Source organism: Zonotrichia albicollis, chromosome Z, assembly GCF_047830755.1.
Source record: "Zonotrichia albicollis isolate bZonAlb1 chromosome Z, bZonAlb1.hap1, whole genome shotgun sequence".
Taxonomy (NCBI): Eukaryota; Metazoa; Chordata; class Aves; order Passeriformes; family Passerellidae; genus Zonotrichia; species Zonotrichia albicollis.
In genome coordinates, this window is record NC_133860.1 from 2,961,415 (window position 1) to 2,985,507 (window position 24,093).

The window sequence follows — 24,093 nt, forward strand, 5'->3', positions numbered from 1 at the left end:
CCATGCTAAAAGAAAATGAAAAGGTAGTCAGCCTCACTGGATTAATTTCCAGATAAACTTCCTTCAGACACCTGAATGACAGCTCCAAAGAAAAAAAATGGTTTTCACAGTCCTGTATGTAAGAGGATCCAGACACCAGTCAGGAGCATCTGAGAAGGTAGGCTGTTCTGCAGGTGCTTGCACTCTTTTTCATCTGGGTCACACTGAAAGAATTTCAGCTAAAGAGTTATGATAGAATTATGTAGTTAAATACAAATACTTAATGCAAAAATTGTATTTAGTGTTGTTTTTATTTGTAACATATTCTTTCAGATTTTTATTTCCAAACCTGACTTGACTTGTAAACTACATTTTGGGTTTCTTCCATTGTTAATTTAGATCAAAGGCCAATCGGCATAAAACTGGTAATCTCAGTGTGTAATATCTGGATATAAGGCAGAAACAAGAGTCCTAACAGAAGTGCAAGGAGGTGCAAATGCAAACCAGCAGATAAGTCAGAATCTACCTCATTCTGCTAAGATTTTTTAAATCAGTGTCAGGCTATTCAATTAAAGCTATGCAATTCAAGCATGTCTTTGGTAAAATCTGACTTTTGTGACAGAAGAATATTCTATGTAATTTTCTCCAAGCGCAGAACTGTAGATCTGAATAGAGCATGAGAGCATATTCATGTGGACACTGTGCAACCTCCTTCCTCAGTAAGGCACTTAAGCACTTAAACCTGTGTTTGTCATAGGTAAGCACATTGCAAAAGACCTTTTTCAGCAATAAGAATAAAGAAAATTAATAACTTCTTTGACTCTTTTAATCCTAGTATGCTAAACCTAAATAGTAAACTAAACACTCATGAAAGATTTATCACTTACGAAATTAGTATCTTCTTATATTTCAGTGAGTGAAACTTCACCAGCGCCACCCGTTCAATGACAGGCAGGATGATGTTGTGGGATGCTTCATCTTGAACCACCCAGCCTTCAGACACTCTTCTGTATATCCAGCACCTGCAGCAGCCCTGTGAAACATCACAATGACTAAACAGGACAAGTCAGCAGAAGGAAACGGTAATTGCAAATATCATTATGCAACTTAAGCACATATTCATTTTTTGCATGTAGCTCAATAGTGTGAAAATTCTGTTTTCTTCTACTTCTTTTTAATATAAAATCTTGTTAGTCACAATTCATTATCTTTTGTTCAGAAATGTGTTTTATTTGGAAGTTGACTAGTTGGAGCATGATAGTGTTTCTTTCCACTGATTAGTAAATCAAAAGATTGTGACTACAGCCCTGTTACTTGTCTTATATGTACATGTAGTTCCTACATGTAGTTTGTAGGAAATACTAAGAAAACAGTGTTACTTTGTGGCTTCTGTAAGGTGCATAAAAATTGCCTCTTTTTCTTACTGCTTTCTATATTTATTATGAAATGTCAAACATTCTACAGAGTCAGATTAACAGTATTTCTATACTAATACTGCACTATTCTGGATCTAAGAAATTTTTTTGTAGGATAATAATGCCTGATGTCTTGTTCTGGTGATGTGCAAGGGAAATCTAATAGGAGAAAATGTTCTCGGTTCTCATGAGCAGTGCTACTCTTTCTAAAGCAAGGATCTGTATTGTATGCATGATGTTTTTTGTCTTCAGCATGGAGAAATTTGTTTCTTGTCTACAGCATGGGAGAAAATAAGGCACTTATTCTTTAGGTTTTGCTAAGTACCAGAGCTGTTATTACTAAAAAAGGCTTCCTAGATTTTTAATCCATAACTATAACACTCAGTATTAATAAAATATATTCTGCTTCAATAGAAAACATCAGAAGGGACTGCTGAGCATTTTGACAGAATATAGAAAGCAGTTCATTTTAAAATTCCATCTTATTTGCTTTCCTTTTGTTGTCTGAGATCCTCTTATTTTTCTCCACCTCATTTTTTTTTCTACAACACCCCTTTACTGACCAATTTAATTTTCAAGCAGTATATGCTAATGGAACTCATTTTAACATGAGGTAATCACAGAATTTAATGCAGCATAGGCAAAATTTTTAATGGCTAAAACAGAATGTTTATCTCCATAAGAAACCTTATGAGCATGACCATAGAACATACATATTTTTATAAGAATTTATAATGAATAAATTTTATGACTAACAAGCCTCTAAGTTTGCCATTAACAACTGCATTTTACTTGAAAATACCTGACTGAATCGACTTGTATTAATTCAGTGATTGTATTATTAATTTGAATAATAGAGGATATCATTCCCATGGCAAGCCAATACTGCACACTTTTTATGTGGAGAAGTTGAAGATTTTTATTGCTGAATCATGATCACTCCTTGACACTTCTCGTTGTTCCATGGAAATTTATCTTGTACATATAATTTACAGTAAAACATAGCAATGACAGTTGTGCGTGTATTTGGAGATGAGATCATGTGGGTAAGCTTAAGACTGTATTATGATTTCAGAACATATGAAAAGCTGAACCTCCATTAAAAGTAACCATGAGACAATTTCACAATGTAGTTCTCGATCCACTCCTAGGTTAAAACGTCCAGGGGCTGGAGCTATATAGCACAGAGTTCAGGAGCTGATTCTGATAGTTGCAGTTTCTTTATAGGAGGTTTTATGTCATCACTGCTGAGAGTCTCGAGGAATATTTTTGCAACAGTTTCAAATGATGCATTTTTGCTTTATGGTATCTTTATCTCTAGTGAAACCATTCTTGATTTGGTGATTCTCCATGTTTCACAGCATGTCTGCTGTAAAATCTAAGATAGTAGGATATGTATTATTATTATGATTGAACTCATGAACTCATATTCATGAACTCATTATGATGAGTTAATGAATGTGAATTCATTGTTCCTGGCATCTCATACAGGAAAAGACAACCTAGGTCAAAAATCTTCATAGTGGATATTTAAAAGGGAGCAGTTGGAAAGTACCTATTACCCTCTAAATATAGTAAAAAGAATATGTGGTGAGCTGGTCAGCTCTAGTTATCAACCTTAAAAGACTTTTCTTCTCATGAATAATAAAAAATACAATTGCCTTCATATCCGCTAAGAACCCTTCATTTATAACTTGAATGCAAACTCTTTTCTCCATATACATATGTGTTCTTTCCATTTTAATAGCATTATAAATGAATGACAATGAGCTAAGTAAATCCCATTTCAGAACTGGAAAAGGCCAGATTGGTATGGTTTATTGCAGTCTCAGTCTTTTTTCCTCAGGGTGCACTGAACACTTAATATTCTGATCCTAATTCTTGCAGTAAAGCCTGGAATGAAAATGGAAAATTGCCCACCACTGCCTCTTTGTGTGATGAAGACCAAGTGCAAATGCTGCATCTTGTTTTACTACAGTAACCAATGTGTCCTGCAAGCTGGTGAGCTGGTCAGCTCATTAGCCTTGGATAAGGAGAAGAAGCCCAAGGTTAGACCTTTGTAGGGCACAGAAAGGAGAACACAGAGATGAAGTGAGGTGCAGAGGCCTGGAGAACACAGAGATGAAGTGAAGTGCAGAGGCCTGGAAACTTTTACACACATCCCTGAAGGGGGTGAAATACTGAGGGGCTTCTCATTGATCTGTCTTTATAACAATAATATCAGATTTCAGAATCCTTGCACTGAAAAAATGCAATAAACAACTCGTTTATCCCTGAGGGGAGGATTTGCCTAGAAGAAGTCCTGACCCTCAGACTGAGAGACAGCTATCAAACCTTGCCATGTGTAAGTACAGCCCAGCAGGAAGCTGGGGAGAAAGAGAGCGCAATCAGGTGATGTATACTGTATAGCTACAGTGTCAACATGACCTATGTGAGCTCAGTCTCTGGCCTTTCAGTAGAAAATCAGTAATTTTTTCTTACAAAAGGAGAAGAAATAAGCTATTTATGGATGTGAATTGAATGAATTTCATTTGCTCCCTGTGGTCTCCAGTTGTAGTTTTCAAACACTGATTTAAAACATTTCAAATATTAGGTGGGCAAATTTTCTTTCCTGCAGAGGGAAAGCTCATTGCCCCAGAGACAATTTCTGGAAACAATTCAGGTATATAGGCCTGCAGGGCACAACATTGTACATTAAGACCAGTAAGTCTTCCAAGACCCTGGTGTTCTTATGACATAGAAGCATAAATATTCCACTTACTTTGGTGTTTATGATATTGCCAATTTTGATGAATAAAACAAGCAATATAGTAGCCAGTTTGTGTGTAACTGAATAATGATTATTATTTTACTTTATAAATTCATAACTATTGCTGGTCAGGATGCATTTTTTGAGTTGCGTTGTGTGATTGTTATGTTTGTTCATTGGAAGTAAAATTTGTGACACTGGGAAAAAACAGAGAAAAAATAAAGCATAGTCTGAAATACTGAGCGTTATGGTTGCTCTATAAATGTAATTTTAATTTGAGATTTCTGTGTTTCAAGCTCTCTTCTTTTGTGCCCAAGTGAGCCAAGGTGTTCTTCCCAAAGTCTGGAAAGACACTAAGAGGATGGGGTCTCAAGTGTTAAGGTCACAAATCTTACATGTTGAAGCCTTCACTAATTCACTTTTCCAATAGACTTCCTGTGATAGTGATATATTATTTCTGTTGTATTTCACAGGTGTTACTTCCAGTGATATTTATTGTTACTTCCAGTGATATTTATTGTGAGATACTCTCATATAAGCATGATTAGAAAGAATAATTTAGAAATGTATGTAAATACATAGAAATGAGTGTTACATAACACTACCTTTTTTTGACTAGTACTTGCCAGGCATTTATTGTCTAATACAGTCTTGCATTTCTGACATTTCCTCTTGTTGAACACTAAGTTTATTATCTACGTAGGCTGATGTCTTTCCAACACTTAAAGGACATGGTCCAGTTTAGAGACAAACACAGTAGTTGCTTACAGGTCTCTGTTGGCAGATGATCCATTTCATTGTCTTGACACTTAATTAAGTAGAAATATGTTTTTATAATATGTACAAAAAAAGTCAGGCAGCATTTTTGATTACTTTGCATTCCACTGAGTTTTTTGCAGCACCAAAATGCAGAATTGCTTAGCAGCATTCAGCTTTACACAGTAGTAGTGGGAGCACAGATATTACAGGAGTGGGCCATGTTATATGAGTTAGTTTCAAGAATTATTATCCCTCTCACAGTGAAAAGTCCATAAAACAATGTCAGTGTAGAATAAGTTTAAAAAAATTCAAAGCATGAAATCTGGGTAATAGCTTCTGATAGAAGGTATAAAAACGACTTGGGAAATCAAGGTAAAGGGAAAACTATTCTCATGATCTGCTAAACAGACACCTGATAGAACAAAGACTAGAGTGTTATGCATTTTTTTCCTACCCTTACTTTCCTCAGCAGCCAACATGTCAATGTTTAGAGCCCTCTCCCTGAGCTGTCTGATATTCTGCCTTGTGTCTGTGACTTGCAGGTTGGTCTGAGCCCATATTCAGGACACCTTCTTTAAGTCTTGTAGTCTTATTTATGGCTATAGTCTAAATAAGACTTGGGGTAAAATGATAGCTTACTTAGATTACACTATCACTGCCCTTAATCTAGAAAGATGAGAAAGTTTCCCTTAAACTACTTGGAAAAAAAATAAAAATGTGATTGGATTTCGTGGACTACAAGGAGTTATGGACTATATCTTCAAATATACTTAAAGATGCATATGCAAGTATACAGTCTTTAGGACAAGATGATGTATCCTGGAAGGTGTAGCAGCTGAGCTTTTGCTCTGAGTCAGACTAACTCAAGTTAGCTGAGTCAAAGGCTGCTATTAGCCTATGAATATTAACACTGTGAAGATAAGGGGTTCTATCAACCCTTTTCTGGAAAAATTGGTAATTCTAGACAGTGCTTTTGTGACACTTAGTTGTTTTTACAGGAGGACTCACTGAACTTTTCATAAGTCGAATCATATGATCTGTTTAAAAATTCCCAAGATTAGTTTACAAATTTCTCATATAGTGAGGATTTTTTTTTTCTGCAACGAATACTGCAATTTTACAAAGTGAAGTATAAAAAAAATGCATTTTGGCCCCCCATAGGATCAAAAGACAGTGCCTGAGGATGAACTCTACTGTTTGTCTATGTTGTGGTTTACAGCAGCACATTTAAATTAAGTACTAAACCGCATTTAGATATAGTGTCATCAAAAGCGTTATCTGTGTTTGAACATTGTAGAAATGCTTCTCTGGTAATTCATTTGAACATGCTTTTACACAAGCACTAGTTGCGTACAATTGCTGCATTGTGAGCTGCATAGCCTGTTCCTTTCCTCTTTGAAAAGTATAACGGAGTTTATGACCTGACATAGTATAATAATAGTAGTAATAATAATAATAATAATAATAATAATAATAATAATAATAATAAAACCAACAACAACAATAATAATAATAATAATAATAATAATAGTTTTTATCTTATTTCTCAAGTACCCAGCTAATTATCAACACTGGTCTTTCAATAATAAGTACAAAACAATCAGACACAAAAGTTGTTCATGCAGCTTGTCTGAAGTACATGGAATAGCTGCAATGTGGGAGCAGCAAGGGGTGGCTGTGTAGCTTCCATGAACCCATACATAAATGTGGTTCAGCACAGTTCTCACGGCTGACAAAGCTCTTCCATTCCTTCTCCTCAGATATTTTTTTCTCTTCTACACAGCACCACTGCTATCAGTGCTGTCACAATAACTCTTAGTTCTACCTTGAGCTTCAGCAAAATGCTCTCTGCGTGTACCTATGACCTGGAAGAGGTGTCTTTTTCTAAAGATGTGCCAGAGTGAGAAGGGTACACCTTGAACAGTCTTCATGCTAACATACTTTGTTTCCATATGAAGTTCAGTTTGGAGATACAATTTTAAATCTTTGCGGACAGAAATTTTGAAGGTGCACTAGTGCTTGCTGGGCATGTCCATAATACCCATTTTTAGCTGATAGCCCCATGTAATCACTGGTCATGCTTTCTAGGTTTGTTTTATGGCAATATCTATTTCTGTTTGATTTTTGGCTTTTTCCTTATTTTTTTTTTTAGTTATCCTTTATTACTCAGGTGCCTGATAGTTCAGATGAAAAAAACTATTAGCATACAGAACTTAATATTCAGATACACTCACCCATAGCAATGTTTTCAATGCTTTTTCCAAGCAGTCTGAAATCTGTAAATTACCTTGGAATTTTATCTCAAATTTTCAGTGTAGTGAATTTGCTATCCTTATGCTACTAGAATTAAACAGATTCCAGCAGATATCTTCTACCTTTAAGCAGAATTTAAGAGCCTTAAGTTTAAGTCTCTGTGTCTCACAATCCCTTGTCACTTTCCTCGTTATGTCAATATGACAACTACTCAAGCTTGCTTCACTGTTGATGCATTTTTCAGTATATATGATAAACTTCCATTTGTTTGCTTGTTGTATGGGCTCATCAGGGTACACTGAGGCTGCTGTGCAACCAATAAATTTCTTTCCTGGGAATTCCTGTTTTTCCATAGGAGATCAGCCACAGCATCTGTTTTGATAATAGGCAGTGCCCTACCGTTGCATGTGAAGTATCTCTTTAGAAGTGCTTGTCTTCATCTTTGCAAGCTTTCAATAGCAGCACAATGGTCTTTATCAACAGAGATCCTGTTACTGTCAGCAGCAGAAGGCATGTGTCCAGGCAGAACAAAGAAGCACTTATAGTCACATTCCAATGATGATATCGAATGACAATATTTTTGCATAAACTTAAAAATTATGGTGCAGATGCTGTCAGACTGATAGAAAGTGTTAATTAAAATTAGATGTTTTGTGTAGGGAAGCTAGACTCAGTTTTAATGTGCCAGTTAAATTCTGGTTAATAAAACTTTGCCTGTTACTGCACATAGTGAAGGAAGACCATGGACTCCTTCTTGGTTGCAGCCTGACATACTCTTCATTTTAGTCTTTTTCTTTGATACTAGGCAAAGTCAAGAAGTTAGCCATAGCAGTCCCTAAATAAATCAATTTGTGTATAAATTTTCAATTAATTGGTAGTGGTTTACTAAATTTTATAAGAGAAACTGGGCGACCAGGAAATGTGTGAAGAAAGAATATAAAGAAAAATTCAGAGATGTTAGAGATGACTGAAAAAGGAAGATGCTGCAGTTTCTTACCTAAAAAACGCTACCTTGAGGATCAGCACCTATCACCTGTCCAGAGGGGAAACTGGACAATATATACATGGAACATACACATTATATACTAGTGGGACAACTACTAGCTACTTCTACTGTTTCATGGTAATCACTGTTAGTCTTCTCAGTAATTTCCTACTACCACCTATTTCTATAAATACCACCAAAGTGTCTAAAGTGTTTAGCCACACACACAAGCTCAAAAATACCTCAGAAGGACTCATTAGAACTTGGCTTCTCAGATATTTCTTCCGAAGAATCTTTCCTAGGGAATATCAATAGCAGTTTCAGAAGCAGTTTCAGATTACTTACAAGTTAAGTGATATATTCATACCAATGTATTCAAAACCCACATTATTTAAATATTAATTAGATATTGTGATGGATATAATACATATGAGAGTATTTTTATTATTTAGTTTATTCTTTATAAATCCATGATCACAGCTTCAAAGTGTACCAGGCAAATGAAGTGGATAATTTTCTGCTTATTGATAGGTAGCACAGACATTGTCTCTCATTGAGCTTAGAGCTTATTGAGAATGATTGAGAATGAAAAATTAAGCAAGACGTTTCTAAGGAGAAACACTACAATTTTCTAAAAATAGACTATCCCTCTAAAGCCTGCAATGTTAAAAACACCTTGTGTGGTAGAGTGGTAGAATAGAACTTGTATGTGGTAGAACGTAGAAGTGAGCTGACCAAGGTTTCTCCCTGTGCTTAGAGATTTGATTGCTGGAACCTCCTCTTTCTTCAGGAATGGAACTCTTCAGCTATGCTGCAAGTCTGGAGCTACATGCCCTCCAGTGAAATCAGAAAATTATTCTTTTAGTATTTTTTTAATTTCTGCAAGTTCTTTAATTTCAGCAAGAGTTCTTCCCAGTGTCCCTTTGAGGTGTATTTATTTGAGTGCTGAAGGGAAGTGTAACTGGTTTTTCTGTCTTCATCTTACCTCTTGAAAATTGTTTGCCATATTTCGAAAGGCCGGCTTCATAAAATATTGTAAAGAGGTACAAAACAGTAGTTGCCAAGAATTTCTTGAAACCTCTGAATTTCTAATGATTGATCTACCCTTCATATCCACTGCCCTTCTTTTTTTTCACTTGACAGATGGTAGTGATGACAATCAAGAAGGCAGTGCAGTTGAGAATGAAGAAAATGCCAAAGGAACAGGTCAGTGACCTGGATTACTTTGATGCTAGGCACAGATGTTTTCTGATTATTACTAAGAATGAAGGAGGAGGAAATATCTCCTTCTAACATACACCCTCCTCTCATGTGCTTTTATGTTTTTTAATCAATCACAGATAAAGGGAAAAAGAGAGCAACACCAAGACCTAGAAGAGCACATGCCAGAGGGAGAGACAGGCATGGTGATGAAGATGATGACGATGATGAAGGTGGGATGAGGAGAGCTGGGCCTCGTAGGCACAGAAGCCGTAGACGAGGACGAGCAGCTGGAAATGAGGCCAGTGATTCTGATATGGAACCTGCAAAATCCAAGAAGAATCAAGCAAATCAGAAATCCAAGGAAGATGATGAAGAAGACGAAGATGAGAAAGGGGGTAAAAGTGGGAAAGGTAAAAATGAGAAGAAAGGGGACAAAAAGTCTGATAAAAAAGGGAAAAAAGAGAAGGCCAACAAGAAGAAAAAAGACAAAAAGAAATCAGGATCAGGGTAATTAATTTTTTTTCCTTATAATAAGACTGTAGTTGTCCTACATAAGACCTGTTTTCTCTTATAGCTGAGAAATACCAAGAGTCAATATGACTTCCTTACTTGTGACAGTCAGATTGGAGTTGGACAGATATACTTTGTCCTGCAATGAAGAAATCATAGCTGAGTGAAATGGAAACTTTCTGTAAAGTAATATCTTGTTATATTCCAAGTATATGAGCTGCTTTCTAGGGAAAGGGAGTGAAAATGACAGAGGAGAAGAGAAAGTGGTAGAGGTGGTAGAAAGTGGTGAAATCTGCGCCGCTTTTTTCTTTTTGCAAAACTAAAATGCCACAAACTCCAAGCTGCTTACCTTCCCAGAAAGCCAAGTTTTATTTCCAGTATAGAACTAAAATCTTGATGCTTCTCAGAAGATCATATTCCTGTTTCCCAGCCAGTTTTGAGCCAGTTCATTGAGATCTGTGCCCAAATTTCAAGAACCTGGAACCAAAAACTAAAATGGGATTTTCCAATCTGCCTCCCACTCACTTCCTCTGAAAAGTCACTTTTCAAATTTCCAAAGTATCTAATGCAACTTGGGGTCTTTATAAGACTCCAGTGACAGGGAGCCCTTCAGAAAAACATTTCTACTTCTCTGCCATCCTAGCATTCCCTTGCTCCTTGTCCCTTCTTGTGCTTTTGAAAGGAAGCAACCCTGGGAGCCACTTATAAGGGAGCAAATGGAGCTATCTCAATGGAGAGGGAGAGAAACTCCCATTCCTCAGTCATCACTTGTTACAGCTGTTTCTGTTCCCAGAGGCATCACTGGAGAGCACAGCAGGACTAAAAGGACAATATACAGTAAGATATGCTGTTGTATTAATTTGTCCGTGATCCCATTTCCATACCTTTCTACTTAATTTCACTTCCCAATGAGAATGAGAAGCCCTAAATTTTTTCTTTCTGCTGGCTCTTCACTGTGATGGCAATAATACTCCTGTGTGCAGTATTCTGTACTCACAGAGCAACAGCTCTGACTGTGTTCCTTCGCTTAATTTTGTCTTCATTGTAAACATTTACACAGTGTTAATTAAAAAAGGACACTTAAAATAGAAAACTGAGAAAGGGCACAGTGTTTTTCATTGTCTTCCAAAGTTTTAAATATTAAAATACATAATTTTGGGCGAAATAACTTGAAATTGCTGCCTTGATCCTAAAGTATTAAGCCTAACAACATTTGAGGAAATACTGAGGACAGTCTCAAAGATAACTCAAGAGTATTATATTTTTAGACTTATAGGAGCTTCTGAAAAGATTGAAGAATAATAAGAATATTTTAAAATATTTTCAAAAGAAAAAACGAAATAATGTAAGAATGAAGGATAGCAGGCTGGTGATCAGTTTGGCTGTGATTGAGATAAAGGGTTTGTAAGACTTCAGAATGGAAAGTAAGGTTGGCAGTATAGAAGAAATACAGCCACTCTAGCAAGTCTGGGAGGACCTATCACAACAAATTCTCTATACTACTTAAGCATAGACCTTGCTGATGCAGTTTTTAAATTAACAATTTCTCTATACTGCTTAAGCATAGACCTTGCTGATGCAGTTTTTTAATTGCCAAAGTGTTTCAGCATGAAACAGCAAGAAAACAGTGAAATCAGAAGATGAGAAAGAAGACACAAGAAAAATTTCCCTAAATGAAAAGTGGAACTATTTGGCAGAGAGATAATATGATATTTACTGCTGTCATGGTGGCTTTTGCTAAACTCTAGCAACATGCCCCATTTTGGTGCGATCACAGTGCAAGTCAATAGAATCTGCTGCAGTTGCCTTTTTGCCCCGCTGTACTTTTCATTTAAATCAGGAAAACCTCTTCATGCACTGCTTATTCTACATAAAGGACATAAGGGAATCCTAGAAGAACTCTGAGTTGGTTGTCTGGTTTAGTTATTTTGTTTTTTCAAAACTTAAATATTCCACTCTTGGTTAATTTGTGGTAGTGAGTTTCCCAGGGTAATGCCATGATCAAAGCAGTTCTTTCTCGGTGAGTTTATATCTTCTGTTCTTAGATATTAATGGTTGTTGATGAGGCTGATTGTTGCCTGTTATTGAGGGTGTGAGGAGAGCCTGCTTTACCCTGTTTGTAATCATCAACACCAAAATATCAATGATAACTAGTTCCTTTTATCTCACTATGAGGGTTGGAGGTGTTCATGGGTTAAAAAATAATTTAGTTCTTTACTGCTTTGTTTCATTTTCTCTGATTGATTTTAGAAACTTCGTGCTGTCACATTAAAAAAAACCAGAATGGGATCATATTCTTCCTACTGCATAGCTCTATCTGTGATTAAATTGACTTTTATTAAGTTCGCTTGAGAGTATAAAACTTCTGCGAAAGCTTGGAGGTACATGGAAGATTAAGACACTACTTTTTTCTAACTGAATAGTATTAACTGACAGGCAATGCTATGGGGATTATCTGTATAAATAGAATTTACACAAAAAAACTGGAAAGATTTCAAATTTAGTAAAATTTATTAAATTGCCATGCTATACTCTCAAAGTCTTACCAGTCTTATCATGTAACATCCTATCTCAAAGAAAACATTTTCTTCCTAATTTTTAATGCTATACACAGAAATCATGAGAAAAGTAGATTACATCAATAAAAATGAGATGAAACTAAAACCAAAATAGAGATGTATAATAAGGCCATAAAACCAAACTAGAATGAAGAAACTTGTTGTGTGTTCAGCTTGAAAGAAGCACTTGATTTCAAGAACTTTACTGACTTAGATGTGTATTGAATTGGTGTATTGAATTGGAGCCAAGGAGGATGAGGTCTTTATGTCAAGATATTTATTGACACTTGATGCTTTATGTTAGCCTCAGGTCACAATGAACCCTTCTGACCTTCAAACGGGTGAATAAAAACCTTTCATGAAAGGCTAAGACTTTTTAATGCTGAAGAGAAAATTTTGGTTTCCTGACTTAAATAACATGGTGTTCCACCACTTGAGCTGAAGGAAAACTCTGCTGTTACTCCACCAAGTTTGGCTGCATAATGTAGACACACTAGGAAATGCTGGTTTCTTAAACAAACTCTAGAATTTGGATTTTTTGTTATTTTTCTGGTTCCAAAGGAAAGTGAAGAATGGAAGATGAGACATGTTTGTCAAGACAAACAAAGCAGTAGCTGGCAAAGGGCACAAAGCCTACATTATCCTGGCTTGACCTCTTGTGTTCTGTTAAGCTTCCTTTTCTCAGTAAGCTCACTACATTAGCACAAAGCCTTCATGTTTCCCACTCTCTCACTGCAGCGCTGTAAACCAGCAAATTCCAGCTTTGTATAACCCAGCAATCTTCCATCAAAGGACACGTTTAATGTCAGGCACATCACTCCGCTTAGTAAAATGGAGAACAGCTGATTGTGACAATGGATTCTGAGCTCTCTCAAATCCGACTTTTAATCCTTCTGTTCATCATTAAAACATGACTCTCTTTGCATTTTCTCTCAAAATTTTATGCAAAAATCACTTTTTAACCCTTTTCCATTTTACTTCAGTTTTCTTGCCATTCTTAACTTGCTCTTCAAAATACTGGTATGCCAATAAATAGTTGTGGTTCTCAGTAGCAGTTTCTCTTCATGTAGCTTCAAGCTTTCTGTGATACTGTCTTTTGCTGTGTAAAGTCCATCATGGTAAGACTGATGGGTACAACTTTCTAAGGTGACAGTCTATTCTGTACGAGCCACAATGATGCTCAGAGGGTTAGAGTACCTCTCCTACAGGACAGGCTGAGAGAATTGCAATTGTTCACCCTAGAGAAGAGAAGGTTCTGGGGAGATCTGCCTTAGGGGAACTAATGAAAAGGAGGGAGAAAGAAATTTAATATGGCCAGACAGTGACAGAACAGGGGTCAAAGGTTTTAAACTGAAAGGGAACATATTTATATTATATGTTAGGAAGAAATTCTTTACTCAGAGTGTGGTGTAGTGCTGGATCAAGTGCTCAGAGAAGCTGTGGGTGCTCCACAGCTGGGGAGTGTTCAAGGCCAGGCTGGATGGGGTCCCGAGCAACCTCATCTAGTGGGCATACTTGCAAATGGCAGAGAGGGTTAGAGAGAGAAAATTTTTGAGGTTCCTTCCAACCCAAACCATTCTGTGATTTTATGGCTCTATGATATTAAATAGGATTTTAACCTTTAAGAACAAGGCGACCTATAGCTGTGGAAGCCTCTTTCTTTCCTTTGCTAACTTCTGTGAGTCTGAAAGTTTTCAGCTCATCCCCTAATCTTTCCCTATAATTAAGTAAAATTAATGAAGACCATAGGCAGATGACCAATAACAAACTTGTATTTTTCTGTGTTTCAAAAAGTATTTTGATTTTATTTGTTTATTTTGAATCCTTCAAGTATTCTTGCTGGTAAACTCTTGAGTCATTTATGCCATTTAGAACTCTAAAAATGTGTTACCTGTTTTGGTAGAGGAAAAGTTCTATAATTTTTAAATTTTTCAGGAGATAGAACCTATACATTAGGTAATGAATAATTCAGTTCTCATATCTTGGATATCAAATTCTCAGAAAGGTGAAGTATGAGCAAAAGAGCCTGAAAACTACTTGCTTGATAAAGTCAGAATTTCTTTTTTCTAATCAAGCCAAAAAACCATTAAAAAACCCCAAAAAATCTTCAGTACAGTTTTAAACATTCATAAGTCAAAGAAACAGGCAAGCAGATCAACAAAAGAAGCGAAAGAAAGCACAATAAGAACAGACAGAAATGCATCAAACTGCTGTCATCAAGAGATCACTTAGTGGTAGTTGTCACTGTCAGCTTTTTAGGACAGAAATTCAGTCTATTTATTTCCTTTTTATAATTTTTCTATTCACTTGCATAAAAAGAGGAAACACTTGTTGCCAATGAATTGCTAAATGCCATTAGATGAGATGCAAGATTGCTCAAAGACATGGTATCTATGCAGAATTTAGAAATGTGAATATCTTTTTAATCAACAATTCTTTGCAAAGATACAACAAACTGATATATGGATAATGAGTTCAGATCACAGACACAACATACCTGGAGATGCCATTACAATTGCACCTCCTTTCCTTGAATGCTTGCTGAAATGTGGCTTTGAATTTTTTCTCATCTATGAAATATTATCATCTTTTTCAGTGCATGGGCTGTCATTTGTCTCTCTACTGTGACATACTGAGGTGAAGGAGTTTGCTTTTATGGCTGTAGTTAGAGCATCCTCACTTGACCAAAAGAAACAATAAGTGACTGTCAGATTTTACCTCAAGAGTGCTGCTCACTGTCCCCCAGCTCTGCATTTTGTATGCAGGCTGTGCCTTTCATACTAAAACTAATAACAAATCTAAAGGAAGGGTGTCCTCCCTTCTGTGCAAGAGTGAAAGCGTTAGTATAGCCTCAAATTTAACAGAAATTAACACAAAGTACGTTTTTCTGTGAAAACATCTGTCCTGCCTGAGTTTTGGTGATGTTTTTTGTTCCTGCTTTTGTTTGAAGCTCTGATTCTGAATCTGAGGAGGAGCCAATTACAGAGGAGGAATTGGCCAAACTGAAAGAAGAGGTAGAAGAAAAAAAGAAACTGATTGCCACGCTACGAAACAAGCCATGGAAGATGAAAAAGAAGTTGTCTGTCTTGAAGTACGGTTTGATTTCCATAAGGAATGTCTTTTGTCTTGTTCTGCACTGTTTTTCTGAATTTTCACTTTAGTTCTGTACCTACTCAGAAAATTAACTTCAGACCACATCTAATCTCGCTTCCCTAGGAGGTATGCTCACTGTAAGTGGAGGTAAGTGGTGCTGCAGATCACTGTTTTCTTGTCCCAGTAGAACTGAAATCAAATCTGGAAAGCTAAGCTTTTTGTTTTCAGAATTTCCATTACAACCCAGTGCAAATATTTTCCTTTTTTTCAGTTAAGTTGATGTTGATGAATTCTTCCATTAGTGAGATTAATAACTCATTAATATCTCTCAGAAAAATTATGAAACTGCAGGATTACCTCAAGATTGCTAGAGAGAAAGGAGAGGATTTTTATCCCTAATCTGACTTTAAAGAAAGGAAAAAAATTTACCTAATGGAAAAGCAAACTCTTTGGAAGCAGAACTTGTACTTTCATATATTTTCATTTATGCCACATAGAAAACTGTATTTTGCCCTAGCATACCTATCACTATATTTACTTGGAAGGCAATAATGAAGTATTTATTTACATTTAAATTTCCACCAAGCACAGGAACTGAGTAAATAGAGAGAATTTTATTCTTTTCACAAAAATACTATGCTCCCCTGTTTTTGATAACTAATTTGCTGCAGCAATACCAAGACACCAACAAAACATATCTAGCAGAGAAAGGATGGTCTGTCCTGCAGAGAGTTTTTAATATTAAGGGAAATAACAGATGTGAAATATGGGGTTGAAAGTCTATAGATTTATCCTTTTAGAAGGTAAGGTAATTTTGGAAAGGATAAACTTGCAAAGAGGTAGTGAAAAGAATCTAACTAGGTAAAAGGAAACAGTATCTAGGAGATGTAGAGTAGAATTGTGAAGGTAAGAGAATTTTCACAAAATATAAATGAACAGATTAGGGTTTGGATAGTCTACACTGAAGGATCCCCATGTACATAAACTAAACATTTGTTAATAGTCTTCCTATGGAGAAAGCTTCTATTTTTACAGCCATTCTTCTATCCCATAATTCATAGCAATTCCAAGGAAACTTCATGACTTGGTATGTCCCTGAGACTATTTTCCATTATTGCTTTTCCATGTGGGCAGTGATGATGCTGCAACATGTAGCTCAAAGATGATCAAGAGACACTTCTGGGCCTTGGGATATCTGGTAAGGAGAGCTGGCACAGAAGTAATTTTTTCCTCTATACTTCTGGTTGTGAGCACTGATATTGGAGGAAACGCTCTATTAATACAATAATTCACAGAAAAAATCCTCCTAGAAACTCTGCTAAGGCTCTTGGAGGATGGGGAGGTGATTTGAGACAGTAGACACTTCTTCACCAGGGAAGGAACTGCCTGAACAAAACAGCAAACCTTCTGTGATGAAGTTACTACATCAGTGGACAAAGGAGGGGCTGTGGATGTCATTCAGCTACTCTTCTGTAAGGTCTTTGACAGAGTACTCCACAAAATCCCTCTCCCTAAATTTTAAAGATATGAATTAAATGCGTGGACTGTAAGGTTTCTAAGAAATTGTCTGAATTTGTCTGACCATCTCCCTAGGTCACACCTAGGGAGTTGGTGGTCAGTGTCTGCTTGGACAGCCCTTTGGAGGACTTGGGTGCGCTGGTGGAATGGAAAGTTAAAGGAAAGCCTACAACATGGGTTTGCAGCCCAGCAAAACAAACCCAAAGCAGTGTGGCCAGAAGGATGAGGGAAGGGATTCTGCTCCTCTAAATCACTCTAATGAGACCCCACCTCGAATGTAGGGTCCTCAGTACAGGAAAGGCATGAACCTGCTTGAACAGGTCCAGAGGAGGGCCACAGAAATAGTCAGGAGACTGGAACATCTTTCCTATGGACACAGCTATGAGGGTTGGGTTGTTCAGCCTGGAGAAGAGAAGGCCCTGGAGACACCTTACAGCAGCCTTTCCATACTTAAAGGGGGTTTTAAAGAAAGATGGGAACAGATTTTTATAAGAAGATGTGGTAATTAGACAAGAAGCAATAAAACCTTAAAGAAAAATGGTAATAAAAACTTACAGAATTTAGTTTCAGACTATATACAGGGAAAATATTCTCTAGGGAAGATATTCTCTATAGTGAGGGTGGAGGGACACTGGATGAAACTGCCCAGAGAAGCTGTGGATGCCCCATTCGGGAAGTGTCCAAGGACAAGCTGGATGGAGCTCTGCTCAACCTGGCCTAGTAAGAGGTTTTCTGCTCATGGCAGAGGGTCTGGAAATACGTGATGTATGATTCCTTACAGCCTAAACCATTTAATTATTTTCTGATCCCAGGATATACTTACCAAAATACAATTATAGAGTGTATTTTCTAGACCTCCTGCTTTTGTAATCGTTTGTTTGGAGCCTAAGTTCAACTGAGTTGCAAGACAAGACCTGGAGTTTTTATGCTACTTGAAGTAAAATTTTTATCTTATAAATGGGCACTCTATTATGATTACAGTTGCAACTGTATCAGCATATTTTAAGGAATCTATGTAGCAAGTAATTTAAGATTCATAACAGAATCATTAGTCTAATAGATTGGCATTATTGGCTTTGTTCTTGTATGTAAGAAAAATGGACACATGCTGGCTGTAAAAGTGCCTTAAACTTTTAAATCAATTATGTGACTTTTGAATAAGCTTGTGTTAGCATTTCTGACTCTTGAAACTCTTGGTGAAACATTGTTAGTAGTATTTCCTCCTGTCATCTGCTTCTTTCTCTGCAAAGGATTTAGAATATTGTGTGATTTGTGGTGAAAAAACCAAACTATCTCCTTACAGGTAGAAGAGCAAATTGCCCTATTTCTGGAAATCTTCCAGCTTTCACAATTGAGAAATGCTTCATTGGAGGTTTCTTCTCAGCCTTATGATAAATGTTATGTATTTATGTAAGCCAACCCCCACTTCCATGTTTGTTCCATATTAGCATCTTTATTTTCAAAAGTGGAAGAAAAGTGCTATCCAGTAATACTCCTATACATGACAAAACAAGACCAAAAAATACTTTTTTATATTATTTTGAATGGTTAATATTAACATCAGTTGGGACTTTTAATTTTAAATATTGTTTTTTTTAAAGAAGTGTTGTCAAAACAAACAATTTTGGGAGAAAGATTTAATTTCCAATGAAGTTCGTGGTTATAAGAGAACAAGGCATTTTTTACAGTTAAAAATGTTGTTTAAGCATTTTCAAAGGAAAAATTTTTCATGGCTTAAACTGTATATGGTGGGAAAGATGATTTATGATTAACTCTAGTGATTACTTTGGAAAATGTTAAATGTTTTCCTTCATTCTTTGGAAAAATGCATGAATGAGCAATCATTTTAGAGCTCAGATGTAGAACTAGTTACTCTGCAGAGGATGCCTTCTGTTAAAAAATGGTTGAGCGCTCATTGCAGAAATGGCATTCTTAATAGAACTACATTGGCAATTTAGATCAACTCTAACTTCTAATTTTACATCCCTGTGTCTAAAAAGATGCATATCAAACAGCCCATGATTATTCTCTGAAGAACCGTGACTTGATGAGGATACTGCTCTGATACAGTGTCCCTCTGCATTTTGAAGTTGAGCTGTGTTGATACTGTCAGACTCTAAGCTCACCTTGACACATCGTGGTCAGATCTTTACTTGTCTGGAGATGTGAAAAAAGAGAGCAAAAACACATGCAGAGGATGTGAAAAAAGAGAGCAAAAACACATGTTACAACAGCATCCCCACTCTCCTAGGCCCTAAGCAATAGACTTGTGGGCTGGGGACACACTGATCTGTGCTGCTGAGTATAGAGTGTGCCTAGAGTCCAGACATTTTGTCATTTCTAAGACAAATATTCACCTTCAGAAGAGTTTTCTTGTTCTAGCATTTTCCTTCTACTGGTTTACATGGTTTGCGAGTATTGTTGCTCTAACTTTTCTATGGCAGGCGAGAACTTGTGACATTTCTTCTTGACATTGCCTACTCAGGTCAGCATAAAGTTACCTGAAGAACCACCAGGTGAAAATGATCATTAATTATTACTTGCGAGACTGAAATTTAGAGAGGAGTAAACTAACTGATTGACTGATTGACAGAGACCCTCGGGAGTCAGTCCTGAATGGCAAAGGAGTCCAGGAAGGATGGATATGCTTTAAAAACGAAATTGTTAAATATTCAGGAATAGGCTGTCCCCATATGCAGGAAGACAAGTCATTAGGGAAAAGGCCAGCCTGGTTAATATTAGGCCTGGTTAATAAAAAAAGAGAATCTATTTTTTCTGGAAGGAGGGACAGATAACTTGGGAGGTCTACCAGGATGCCACAAGTTCATGTAGGGAGAACAGCCAAAGCCTTACTAGGATCTGATTGGCCTCTACTTTTAAAGACAATAAAATTTTTCTATAAAGACTTGAAGTAAATGGAAGGTCAAAGAGTGTCTCCATTGCTTGTTGAATGTGAAGGGTAGTGTACTGACAGGGAGTGAGAGGAAGGCAGAGGCACTTAATGCCTTTGTTTCAGTCATTAGTATCAAAACCAGTTTTCCTTATGACAGCCAGCTCCTTGAGCAGGAAGTTGGTGATGGGGAAATGAGTGACACTGCAACAATCCAGGAGGAGATGGTTAGTGTCCTGCTATGCCAATTAGATGTGCACAAGTCTATGTCTTCTGGTGGGATCCATTCCACAGGAATAAGAGAACTGGTGACAGAACCAAAACACATTCAATCACCTGCCAGCAGTCCTGGTTAACTGAAGAAGTTTCAGCTGACTAGAAATTAGCACATGTAACACTAGTCTACAAGAAGGATCAGAAGGATGATCTAGGGAACTACAGGCCTGTCAGCCTAACCTCAGTTCCTGGCAATTTATGGAAAACATTTTCCTGAGTGCTGTTATGCAGGACAACCAGGAGCTCAAGCCCAGATGGCATGGATTGATGAAAAGGCGGGTTGTGGTTGGCCAAACTGATCACTTTCTATGACAAAGTGACCCTCTTACTATATGAAGGATGTAATCTATCTAGACTTCAATAAAGCGTTTGACAAAATCTCCCAAAGCACCCTTCCAGAAAAACTGGCTTGGATGCGTGCGCTAGGGTAAAAACTAGCTGTTTTTCTGCGCCCTGAGAGTGGTGGTGAGTGGAGCTAAATCCAACTGATGGCCAGTCACTAGTGGTGCTCCCCACAGCTGTGTTTTGGGGTCACTTTTGTCTAACATTTTTATTGATGATCTGGGCATGGGAATTGGCTGTACCCTCATTAAATTTGCAGATTATATCAAGTTGGGTGGGGGTGTTGGTCTGCTTGAGGGCAGGAAGACTGCAGAGGGACAGGCTCAGTCAGTGGGCTGAGGACAACTGCAGGAAGTTCAACAAGACCAAGTGCTGTGTCTTGCGCTGCGGTTGCAGCAGCCCCTGTGCAGGGCTACAGTCTTGGGGTGAGGCAGCTGGAGAGCTGATCTTCACGAAGGAACCTGGGGGCTGCTGTTTGAACATGAGCCAGAGTGTGCCCAGTTGCCAAGGAGGCCGGTGCCACCTGGCCTGTGCCCAGAACAGTGCAGCCGGCAGCACGAGGGCAGGGATCGAGCCCCGGCACTGGGCACCGGGGAGGCCTCACCTCAAGGCTGTGCTCTGTTCTGGGCCCCTCACTTCAAAAGCGACACTGAGAGGCTGGGGCCTGTCCAGCCAAGGGCAGCGAGGCTGCTGAAAGGACTGGAGAACATCTCTCATGAGGGACAGCTGAGGGAGCTGGGATTGTTTAGTCTCAAGAAGAGGAGGCTCAGGGGGGACCTCATTGCTTTTTGCAGCTCCCCGTAAGGGGCTGAGGTGAGTCGGGGCCTGAATCTGCTACAGTGCCTGCAATGAGAGGACAAGAGGAAATGGCCTCAGGCTGAGACAAGGGAGAGCCAGATTAGATACTAGAAAAAGCTTTTTTGCTGTTAGGGTGGTCATGCTTTGGAATAGGATGTGCCAGGGAGGTGGTGGAGTCACCATCCCTGAAAATGTTCAAGAGGCATCTGGATCTGGTGTTTGGTGATGCGGTTTAGTGGTTTTGGGGTTACAGTGATAGTGCTGGGTTGATGGTTGCACTTAAAGTCCCTTAAAGGTCTCTCCCAACCTTGACCATTCTATGATTCTGTGGTTTTTTGATTAGAAGAAGGCACTGAAAAAACCCCAAACAAACTAATGGGCCAGAGCTTCAGCTGTTGCAAGCTGGAAAACCCTTCAGGGAAAGCTATCACAGTTTAAGTCTGGATTTTGAGAACCTCATGCTTGTTTGTACATTTTTCTGATGGAATTTTGCACCAATATGAAGAAAAGGGAAGTGTTTAAATACTTGCTTGCCTCTGGTATAGTCATCTCACTTCTCTTATTAGTGCTCATGGTGCTTTAGATAGACAAAATTCTGTGCTACAAAAATACAAATTCCATTAGTAACTGAACAGTTTGTATCCAACAGCAATGCTTATTATGGTAACATATAATTAGAGAACTGAGCGCTTGAACACAGAGATGTGCCAACTTGTTCTCTAAAGTTACACCACAAGACAGTTAGTACACTATCAAAACAAGTGAAATAAAAAGTTACATTAAAAAAACAGTAAAACATCAAGTTTAGGCTTTTTGAAGGGCTTCCAATTAAGCACATGTCATAAAGAAAGATGGGAGAACTATTTTTTTCCCCTAGAAAAATCAGTGCAGTGCAGAATCTGTTCTTTGCTCAGAATAATAGAACAGTTTGAGTTGGAGGGGCCCTTAAAATTAAACTTATTCCAACCCACCTGCCATTGAAGGGACACCTTTCCCTAGACCAGGTTGCTCCGAGCCCCATCCAGCCTGGTCACAAATACTTCCAGGAACAGGGCATCCATAACTTCTCTAGACAACCTGTGACAACACTTTACCATCTTCACAGTAAAGAATTTCTTCCTAATAGCTAATGCAAACTTATTCTAACTCAGTTGGAAGACTTTCCCGCATGACCCATCACTACAGCCTCTCATAAGAAGTCCCTCCCCTTTTTTGCAAGTCCTCTTCAGGTACTAGAGGGCTGTAATTTTGTCACCTTGAAACATTTTGTTTTTCAGGCTCTGCAAACCCAGTTCTCTCAGACTTTCCTCATAGGAGGCCCGTTCCATCCTTCTAACCAAGTTACTCTAAGAGCAACCTGGTGGTTCTCCTTTGGACTAGCTCCAACAGGTTGATGTGCTTTCCTTTTCCACTGATGTGGTCACTGCATCATAGCAGATCACATGCTAGGGACAGAATAAATTATGGTGATTTTTCAGTATTTTTCTAGCATAATTCATTTTATTACAGGACTTAGACTGCCTATCAAGATAAATGAATTGGAAATAAGAAATTTTATAAGCCTACAAACCCAAAGACGTATGAGATGCATGTGTGAGATGGTGGAAATTTCTCATCTTTTGTTGGATTCTTTGTAATCCCATCAATCAGTATTTAATCTCTCTTACTGTGGATATATTGACAGTCCTGGAGGCAAGACTGGCTGTCTTGGAGGCCAGCTGGGTATTAAATAACAATATAATTTGCCCACTATTATTGCTGAGCTGCTTTTCAAGTGATCTGTGCCCAGCATTTGTTTTGAAGTCTGTTTTCAGCCAACCTTCTAAGACTTACAAATGTCCTGGACGATCAACATTTCTTTTTATTGCACTTTTAGTTCTTAGAGTCTGAAACTTTCCTGAACTGTTACTGAAAAATGTGATTAATCCACTCAAATTGTATTCATTAGCAACAAGCTCAAAGAGCTGTAATGCATCCCCTCTGCAGCACAGAAGTGCCAGAGGTACTGTACACCTAGCACTTTGGGAGCTGTAACTCCACACCTTGTATTAATAATTAACTCATGCTTCTCTGGGACAATAATGCCTGGCCCCCTGAAACATTTATTAGTTCTTGCATCTGTAATTCAATTAATAAGCTTTCTCTAAAGCTTCTTTAAATTCACAGTTAGCTAGTGGGGGACACTTTGGCCTATCTTGTGATACAGATAGTTTACCTCTAACACATGACACCAGTGATTACAAAGCTTGGTTTTGTTGGTCTGCGTTGTTTTTGACACATCCTCATGTTTGTTAAATCACAATACTTCCAAGTGAGCATGAATATGTATACATGTACTTTTGGTTTTTGTTGTGGTTTCTAAAGTATTTCTAAGACTTGCCTATTCTTCCTGTTATTTATAGCACAAAAGAAATGGAGGAAAGGACAAAATTTGACAGAAATCCACAGGGTTGTACAAATAGAGGTATTACACATCAAGGTAGAAACCTTAGTTAAGTAATCTGTTGAGCTATATTTAACAAGAACATGTATCACAGACATGGAGAGGATATGGCAAGCCTGGTTCCTGACTGAATGGTGCCAAGTTGATGCTGAACTTTTAAGGTCAGGAGGTTTAAGTAACTTACAAACAGAAGTCAGGAGTAAGTACTCAGTGTAGTAATTAGTTTCTACTAATCTTCTGCAGAACTGGTGGGGGGAGAAAAGCTGAGGAGAGAATGAATGTGTATTCTGTTTGATGGCTCCAGCATCATAAGCAATATGAA

At 37.8% G+C, this 24,093-nt stretch overlaps 1 protein-coding gene across 2 annotated transcripts in view; it reads left to right on the plus strand.

Annotated features, from left to right (window-relative positions):
* Window positions 1-898: 898 nt before the first annotated feature.
* Window positions 899-24,093, plus strand: part of TMC1 (transmembrane channel like 1) — a 59,774-nt gene continuing 36,579 nt past the window's right edge. The window contains exons 1-4 of one of the 2 annotated variants that reach the window (XM_026795093.2): window positions 899-1,061; window positions 9,284-9,346; window positions 9,481-9,850; window positions 15,362-15,502. In XM_026795093.2, the coding sequence (XP_026650894.1) occupies window positions 1,028-1,061; window positions 9,284-9,346; window positions 9,481-9,850; window positions 15,362-15,502 (608 nt within the window). In that variant the 5' untranslated portion in view covers window positions 899-1,027. Of the gene's footprint in view, window positions 1,062-8,592; window positions 9,347-9,480; window positions 9,851-15,361; window positions 15,503-24,093 lie in introns of those variants that run through there. The other variant, XM_074532998.1, reaches the window with a different exon arrangement.